This window comes from Entelurus aequoreus, linkage group LG02, assembly GCF_033978785.1.
Source record: "Entelurus aequoreus isolate RoL-2023_Sb linkage group LG02, RoL_Eaeq_v1.1, whole genome shotgun sequence".
NCBI classification, from domain to species: Eukaryota; Metazoa; Chordata; class Actinopteri; order Syngnathiformes; family Syngnathidae; genus Entelurus; species Entelurus aequoreus.
Genome location: NC_084732.1, coordinates 48,680,271 through 48,689,890, shown reverse-complemented (window position 1 = coordinate 48,689,890; position 9,620 = coordinate 48,680,271). Strand labels below are relative to the sequence as shown.

General features: G+C 38.5%; 1 protein-coding gene across 1 annotated transcript; it reads left to right on the top strand.

Annotated features, from left to right (window-relative positions):
* The first annotated feature begins 835 nt into the window (after positions 1 to 835).
* Positions 836 to 8,586, top strand: zgc:162592 (uncharacterized protein LOC561993 homolog). Its single transcript, XM_062028245.1, has 2 exons — positions 836 to 1,839; positions 7,224 to 8,586. The coding sequence occupies exons 1-2, from the start codon at positions 1,038 to 1,040 to the stop codon at positions 7,502 to 7,504; spliced, it is 1,083 nt and encodes a 360-aa protein (XP_061884229.1). The 5' UTR covers positions 836 to 1,037; the 3' UTR covers positions 7,505 to 8,586.
* The last annotated feature ends 1,034 nt before the right edge of the window (positions 8,587 to 9,620 follow it).

Here is a 9,620-nt window from a genome sequence, read left to right as displayed (position 1 = left end):
TTTCAATGTGACCCCAAACTTTTGAACGGTAGTGTATATATATATAATGTAAAGTAGGTACAGTTGAGGACATGACCACGGTAAATGAATTCCCGCAAAGTAGTATTGTTATTAATAAATCGAATATTTTTATAGTTAAAGCATAAAAAATGCTTACAACCATCTAAAAGGTGTTTTTTTTACTATTATAAGAGCCCTCTAACCATGAAAATAAATCCACATAGTCACTTTTACAGTCCTTTCCATCAATATTGTTATGTTATGTTATTTTGTGTTATAATATATTTGTTTCAGACATGTTTAACATGTTACATTAAGGAACTTTATGTAAAATTTATCATTTCAACATAGCTGACCCGTAGTAGGAAGACGCAACCTTATATTTAACCGTACACCTTCTCCATGTCTTTTACTGATAGTTCATTCATTCACACCATAACGTTTACATTTTTAAATTCACTTTCTCTTTGAAAGAAGGGAAGGTGTTGGGAAAAAAATAACACATAATAACTTTTGGGTGGTAGTCAATGAATGTTATGTATTATTTAGTGTTGTATAATCTGTCATTTTGTAGTTGTTAGCTCTAGCTGCAACACGTCTTTATGAGTTGTATCTTTTATGTCCTTGTATGATGATGGCATCTTCAGGATTTATCCAGTTCTTTGATGTCTTACACAACAAGTACGTTTGCTTCTTTTTGTCCTCTGTTTTTTACTTAAAGAAGATTTTACAGTTGGCAGTCCAAGTGTATAATAGTCTTTAGTATTTTTTTTTACTGTAGATTACTGTATAGCTATAGAGAACCCATGTTGCATACTCCAATGCAGTAGGTGGCAGAATGCACCTTTCAAGTTATGGGTGCAACCAACCAGGAAACTTCAAGAAGAAGAAGAGGCAGCTTGTACATGCCTGATTGCTTCAGGTGTGCTGGCTGCAAGAAGCTGCAGGGCTCCCCACATCTGAGCTCATTTGAACACACCACCCACTCCTTTTTGGCACTTTGTGGTAAAAACCCCAAAATGTCTCTGTGAGAAAACATGAATGAGTTACTAAACTTGTCCTTGTTGGAGCTGAATTCCAGCAGTGGTGCTGACTCCCAAAGGATCATGCAGTTTCACCACCGCTCAGTCAAGGTGAGCATCATCATCGTTTTTGGGGTGATGATCACTTTGGGGAACATCGCCGTCCTCCTGGTGATCACGTCGTCTGTGTCCGGCTGGTCGAAGAGCTCCAGATACTTCCTGCTTTCCCTCACAGCCGCAGACTCCGCCTTTGGGCTCCTGGTCATGCCCTTAAACCTGTGGGTTAGTCTGGTCAAGGACTACACAGATGGGCCAGACTGGCTGTGTCACATGGTGGCCTTCTGCAATGCTACAGTGTACTCTACCTGCATGTACACACTGGCTGCCATTAGTCTGGAGAGATGCATTGCAGTCGTTTACCCCCTCAAGTACTCTTCCTTAATGACTAGAAGGAGGACGCTGCTCCTTATTGCCTTCTCTTGGTGCTTCCCACCATGCATCCTGTTGCCAATAACCTTACCAGAGGGTGTAATCCAAGTCCACTTCTCCACCGCGTCACTGGTCTGCAATTTGTCCTACTCCACCAACGTGGTCTACTCTCTAAGCCTGACCTTCGTCATCTTCTTTCCATGCTCCATTGTCATGATTTACGCCAATATGAGGTTGTGGTTCGCTGCCAGGACGCAGAGACGCAAAATGCGGCAGTTTGAGCATGTGCGCCGCAGGAGACACAATGTGGCTTCCAGAGTGTTGGTGCCTGTCATGGTGGCTTACTTCACTTGCTGGACACCGTGCATGGGAGCCATGATCTACAACGGTAAGCTTGAGTGTCTTATTAAATTAAACGTTTTATTTTTTAAATGTTCAAAATGATATAAAGAAGTGATGCAATATTTGCTGGGTTCCACAATATCAAAAGACTGCATCAAATTACAGATTTAGTTGTATTCAACCCTCTGGGGACTTTCAATTTTAAAATGATCTTTAAAGCCAAACAGGGCATAAACGTATTTTGAAGGGCGCAAAAACATTTAGAATTGTTTTTACCCCTTTAGTGTCTTTTAATTATTCAATAAACTTCAATCCTAAACAAAAATAGAAAACATATAATCAGGTAATTTCACAGGTTTACATTTGTGAAATAGTTCCTCTTATGCAAATTTATAGAAATGGAGAACTGACATATTTTGATCAATAGGCCTACATATGAATTTTTTTTTTATTTTTTAAACATTACATTTGGTGTTTTTGTTCAGGATTGAAGTTAATTGAGAGATTTAAGCATAACAAGTTAAATCCATCCATGTTCTACCAATTGTCTCTCTCGGGCTCGCGGGGGTGGCTGGAGCCTCTCCCAGCTGCACTGGGGCGTAGGCGGGGTACACCTTGGACAAGTTGCCACCTCATTACAGGGCCTAAAATTCAAATATGAATCCAAAATGTTTTTATCCTCTTTATACAAAATTAAAGACTTATGTCCTGTTTGGCTTTGGGGTATTGTTGAATAACTGCCAGTGTATCGTACACATGTGAAAGAATTGGACGTTGAAATGTTTTAATTCAACATGAAAAAACCCTCCTAGGAAACATTATGTATATGGAGTATCAGAAAAATTATTATGGCCAATATACAGTAAACATTTACTCAAATGATCAAAAAGACGGTCTTTGAACTCTGGTGGTTGAATGTCTTATGTGTATATATAAAGTCCAATATCCTAGACTTTGTGTGAAATTAGTGTATATAATTGAACTGTGTTTATGTTATGTATAATGTGTATTTATAATATGTTGTACAAAGGACATTTAATAATTTTCGGAATTTTATTTTGTACTTGACATTGTTTATAGGGTTAGGCGCAATAAGTGTTCAACTTCAGCCTAAACCCTTTCAGTCTGCAACATTTTAATTTTCAATTTATGAATGTACAACTGTTTGTTTATTTTTTTGACGATTGACCGAAGAATAATTAACTTGTCATACCATCTGATACAAAAAAAAAATCCCTGCAAAGCTCAAACTCGCCAATTTGTGTGCACTGCTGACTGAACGATTATTTTTAAATTTGGAATTACTTGGAACTAGGAGCATATTGGTATATTTGAGATGCTTCTGAGTTTCAGCTTTCGTTTAAAAGGTTTCACAAAGGTTGATAGCAGCCACCTACTTGTTTGTTGGTTGTTGGCTCTGACTCTTCATACTCCTTTTCGGACATGCTGTAATGACAAAACTGGAAATATGTGATAGTCAATGTTCGAAGCCAGCGAGAGCCTGAAGAATATTGAAGAATGTTCAATTTATTTGCCTACAAAACATCTAGAATTGCTTTGCAGTGTTTTAGGGTCACGATTCATGAGCCATCTTTTCTATGTTTTGTATCATTTGGCTGAATGTCAGCAGAGTGTGTAACCCTTGCGATTTCTCTTACTTCTGTCAGCAGTGGTGTGTCTAGGGGGTGGCCACCCCTAGAATCTGAATGGCCACCCCACTCAGAGGCGGAACAATTTGAAGCAGTGTTTATCAAACTGTGGTACGCTTAACAATCGGGCTCCATCTAGTGGTACGCCAAATATATGCCTAATTCAAGAGTCCCCCAAAGTACAGATTGTTCCTAGTTTACTGGTAAAACATGAATTAAGATATTGGTTTGCCGGCCGATTGGTGAGTTCCACAGCGATTTATTATTGACCACATACATTAAAGAAGTTCAGGTTTGCACAAACTCATTATATATGTACTAATTTGGACCATCTTTCTAAGTCATTGCCCAATTAAACAAACACCAACACAGAACATTACAATGTGTGATACACAAACACACAACTTTCCCATTGAACTATGTGGACACTATAAAACATGTCTAATAGTACCATACACCATTCAAAAATACACCCATTTAACTCATTTAGTAGGCCTGATGAGTAATATGCAAATCACTCTCCACCATACTTGCCAACCTTGAGACCTCCAATATCGGGAGATGGGGGGGGGGGCGTGGTTGTTTACCGCTAGAATTCACCAACTCGAGTTTTTCATATATATTTCATGTATATATATATATATATATATATATATATATATATATATATATATATATGTATGTATGTGTGTATATATATATGTGTGTATATATATATATATATATATATATATATATATATATATATATATATATATATATATATATATATATATATATATATGTATGAAATACTTGACTTTCAGTGAATTCTAGCTATATATATATATATTTATTTTATTTACATAAAATAAATACTTGAATTATCTATCCATTAGATGGCAGTATTGTCCTGTTTAACTTCTCTGTTCATGACTGAGAAATCATTTCGGCCACCGTGTTCAATGGAGAAGTCTGTTCTACATATTTACAGGCAACATACACCTTCCCCTTCGAACTGTCCTGGATGAACTGAAATTCTTGTTTCCATTCGTTTTGGAACTTGCAAGCGTATTTATATTGTGGGAAAGCGGATGTGAGAATAGGCTGTCCCCACTCAGTCTCAGGTCCGCATTGAGCTGGAGGGGGCGTGGCCTCCAGCTCCGGCTGAATACCGGGAGTTTGTCGGTAGAAAATCTCTGCCGGGAGGTTGTCGGGAGAGGCGCTGAATAACGGGATTCTCCCGCTAAAAACGGGAGGGTTGGCAAGTATGCCCTCCACACTTGGACATGTTTGACGCATTTTAGTTGCTTGAGGGACATCGTTAGAAAATGGATGGCTGGCTAAATATTTCTGATGGATTGCAAAACTTAAGAGTTCATCAGGTAAGTAAAAACAGTAGGAATGGTTCACATACACTTAATATTTAATGTTTTATCGTGTATAACTCATATTGTAGTGGTGGGCAATCTTAATCGGCCTGCACATATTCTTGTGGCGCGCAGTCTTTTTTGATTGATGATGACCGATGATGAGGAGCCAGGTTCCAGACGGGTTAACTTATAAAGTGCAATTTTAAAATTCCCGCCACACTTCCGGTTGAAAAACTCCTTTGGATATGATTTATGCGCGTGACGTCACAAAATCAACGGAAGTGGTTGGACCCCATCGGACCCGATAGAAAAACCTCTTGTTTTCTTCGAAAAAATTCCACAGTATTCTGGACATCTGTGTGGTGAATCTTTTGCAATTTGTTTAATGAACAATGGAGGCTGCAAAGAAGAACGATGTAGGTGGGATCGATCGGTGTCTTAGCAGCTAAGTACAATACTTACAGCAACACAACAAGGACTACTTACCCTGATAGCAGACGCCTAGCCGATGCTTGCCGCCAAACCCACGGATGAAGTCCTTCGTCGCGCCGTTGATCGCTGGAATGCAGGTGAGCACGGCTGTTGATGGGAAGATGAGGGCTGGCTGGCGTAGGTGGAGCGCTAATGTTTTATCATAGTTCTGTGAGGTCCGGTTGCTAAGTTGCTAAATTAGCCTTAGCGTTGTTAGCAACAGCATTGTTAAGCCTTACCAGGCTGTGAATTTTTAACCGTGTAGTTACATGTACATGGTTTAATAGTATTGTTGGTCTTCTGTCTATCCTTCCAGTCAGGGGTTTATTTATTTTGTTTCTATCTTCATTTGAGAACGATGCTATCACGTTAGCTCAGTAGCTAAGTGTGTCACCGATGTATTGTCTTGGAGATAAAAGTCACTTTAAATGTCCATTTCGCGTGCTCGACTCTCATTTTCAAGAGGATATAGTATCCGAGGTGGTTTAAAATACAAATCCGTGATCCACAATAGAAAAAGGAGAGAGTGTGGAATCCAATGAGCCAGCTTGTACCTAAGTTACGGTCAGAGCGAAAAAAGATACGTCCATCACTGCCTCTCAAGTCCTTCACTGTAACGTACCTCATCTACAAATCTTTCATCCTCGCTCAAATTAATGGGGTAATCGTCACTTTCTCGGTCCGAATCTCTCTCGCTCCATTGTAAACAATGGGGAATTGTGAGGAATACTAGCTCCTGTGACGTCACGCTACTTCCGGTACAGGCAAGGCTTTTTTTTATCAGCGAGCAAAAGTTGCGAACTTTATCGTCGATTTTCTCTACTAAATCCTTTCAGCAAAAATATGGCAATATCGCGAAATGATCAAGTATGACACATAGAATGGATCTGCTATTCCCGTTTAAATAAAAAAAAAATCATTTCAGTAGGCCTTTAATGTAGAGATTATCTGATACACACAGGATTTTCATTTGTGGGTAGTACGAATCATAATAATACATAATGTATTATTATTATTATTATTTAATAATAATAATTATTATTATTATTATATTATTAGTGCATCACCTGGGAATTAAGTCTCCCCCATCTTTAAAAAAATAGTGACACCTCAGTCTCTAAATTTGCACATAATTTTGTCCTATGCTGCCAAAAATAGATTAATTATATTTTTTATTTGATCACTTCATCCTTGTTCCAAAATGTTGGTGATGTGTGTGAATATTTAAATGTGAGCTTTTATGACGTGACGTTTGTGTTGAGTGAAGTGTTCGAAATTGGGTTTGCCGTTATCTAGGTGGAACGAACCATTTTGTATTTTTGATAAAGGATGCAGGTTGTCATGGACGTTCTGATTCAGGTAACCTTATTATTCAACTTTTACGGCTATACTGTATTCATTTTATAATAACATGTATGATGTTATGTATAACTTATTTAAATGACAGAGAAAAACAAAATGGTCAAACTTTACAAAAGTCCAGCCCAAGCCCCCACTTACCTTGGACAGCCTGTGCACACTCATGAGATATAATTCCTTAATTAGGGGGTCTTAAATTTGTCATTTATTTTACTACTACTTAAAAAATATTTTTCATTGCCACAATTTTTGCTGCTTCCACTTATTACAGTTTGGCTTATGTGGCTTGGTAATTGATTTGTGGACAGAAAACATTTTTTTCAATGAATCTTTGGGTAATTTTGTAATCGCTCTCAATTATTTTTGATGATTATTTCTCCAATATAATTGTACTTTTCTTTCAAAAAAACAAAACACTAGTGTTACTGAGTGCCACCAGACAGAGCCTGCATACCACAGTTTCAATGACGTCCTAATGCCATATTTTGTGAATGCTTCAATTGTGGTGAATCTGACACCTTACAAATACTTCTTTTTTTTTTTGGATATAGTATATATTTTGTATGCTAATATATGTATTGTTTTTTTTCCTCCCCCAGCTATCTCAGGAAACCCTGTGCCAGAGTGGATAGAATTTGTGGTAGTATGGCTGCCAACGTCCAATGGTTTCCTTAACTGCATCTTCTATTTCTGGGTCAACAAAAGCTTCCGTCGGAAATTCTACCTGATTATAGAGAGGCTGGCTCGTGGCCTCTGCCCGGCCCTGGTCAACCCACTGGGTCGCTGCAGCCATTCAGCAGGAACACTGAATAACAACAATAGTGTCCATGAGCGGTCGGCCAGTGTTTCTTCCACCTGTACAATGATGACGTTGGCCTAGCAGCTCTTCACCATAGGGGAGTGCTTTTATAAGACAGAAGCCACTTCACTCGGTGGTGCATAGAAAGGGGACATGCGCTATGGGCCACCAAGTTGCTTTGCAAATGGTTGGACGCCCGGACTTGGCGAGGATGAAAAGTGCATGAAATAACTGCAGATATCCACTGTATAATTTAAATATGATTGTATGTACTTTTTGGTTTGCTTCCTTTTTATTTACTTTTTATGAACTTTTGTTCCGTTTTCTAATGTCTGTGGATATTTTTGTTTTTTGTTTTACCCCCTGCACACAAAGATTGAGTGCACTCTCATTGAACACCTCTTAAACCACCTTTTAGTAGTTTTAGAGTAATGCCGCAGCCTAGTCTGCCCCCTTCCACACCTCCCATATTTTCAAACCTTATTTTACACACTGCTACAAACTCCGCTTTTAATGATATCACATTCTGAATGTTTGTTGCAGTCAATTCATTTGACATCAATCAGTTAATCCCAAATAAGATATTTACACATTTTTGGGAGCCAATTGTTATTGCAAGCACTTCGACGCATCTTTGCTATCCACCTGTTCCTCATTTTTAATACTGGAAGTGCATGGATGACATTGGCGTATAACAGCTGGGAGAAGTTAACCTTTAAGTCACGGCATTTAAGCATATGCAAGGAGAAAAGTAATTAAGCTGCGACACTGTAGAAAGGTCACCACAGGTCTGCTGCCAGAAGATAAGTTGGGTAACTTCTGAGGTTGTTTGTTTTGCTATGACGCTGCTCATCTCTCTATCTCATGTGTGCCAGAGAGGGAACAGCATCAGAGAAGGCTGCTTGTAATGCAAAATGAGGCGTTCAACAATGAAACATTTAGAATTATTTTATGCAACATTTTAACCATGGGCCATCATGGGGAAATTCAATTGACCGTCCCCACAAAGTAGTAATCAGCTCTTTCATCTCCATCCTATAAATGTCAATGTGTGAGCTGAACACTGAAACTGATTTCGTTATTTTTGTTTGTAATACAATGAATTACACTTTTGAAAACGGGTTTATGAATGATCTAATAAATAAAGTATTATGCCTTTTGAACTGTGTGAGTTGCTTAGTCTGAAAAAATGCTCCAATCCTTTGCAAAAGCTGCAACATATGAGGAAAAAACAGCATTACTAGTAACTGGAAAAGCCAAACTGTAAAATCAAGCATCAAATTGTTTTTTTCTTCATGTCTCACCTTTCCTTCCACAAAGTTTCAAGAAAATCAAAGTAATTTGGACTATATTATGCACGCAAACAAAAGTAAAATGTTTAACAAATTGTCCTTGCTGAAGTTATGTGCTGTTTGAGTGCTCTTATTAATAAAATGTATTTATTTGCAGGAAGTGAATGCTGGAAAAACACATTGACCACATTATTAGGAACATCTGGATTGTGTATGCATTAGTGCTGTCAAGTGGTTATTTTTGAAAATCTGATTAATCACATTTGAATTGTGAATCATGATTAGTCACAGAAAATTACTTGCTTGGATTATTTATATTAATTTAAAATACCCCAATATTTGACACACATGCAATTGTATTGTCAGAATGTCATATGCATTTGTTCGTGTTTATACACAATTTATTTGCTAAGAACTTGGTAACAGTTTAATCTGAAGTCCAGTCAGGGTGTATTTTGAAGTGACATTTGTCACAGAGCACACCAGTTGGAGCCTCCTTACTCACCTTTTCTCTTGTATGTATGCATTGACCTGATTATTGACCATATAACTACCTTGCAGGTAGTTAACCATGCACGGTTAAGGAAAAGGAGCATGTGTAAATCGGGTGATTAATCTGCTTTAATACATCCATCCATCCATCCATTTTCTACCACTTATCCCTTTCGGGGTCGCGGGGGGTGCTGGAGCCTATCTCAGCTGCATCCGGGCGGAAGCCGGGGTACACACTGGACAAGTCGCCACCTCTTCGCAGGGCCAACACAGATAGACAGAATAACATTCACACTCACATTCCCACACTGGGGACAATTTAGTGTTGCCAATCATCCTATCCCTAGGTGCATGTCTTTGGAGGTGGGAGGAAGCCGGAGTACCCCGGAGGGAGCCCACGCAGTCACGGGGAG

Excerpts from the sequence above, each read along its gene's own strand:
- zgc:162592 (XM_062028245.1), top strand. The coding sequence starts at position 1,038 with ATGAATGAGTTACTAAACTTGTCCTTGTTGGAGCTGAATTCCAGCAGT. Across the intron at positions 1,840-7,223 it reads GGGAGCCATGATCTACAACG|CTATCTCAGGAAACCCTGTG; the intron begins GTAAGCTTGAGT and ends TTCCTCCCCCAG.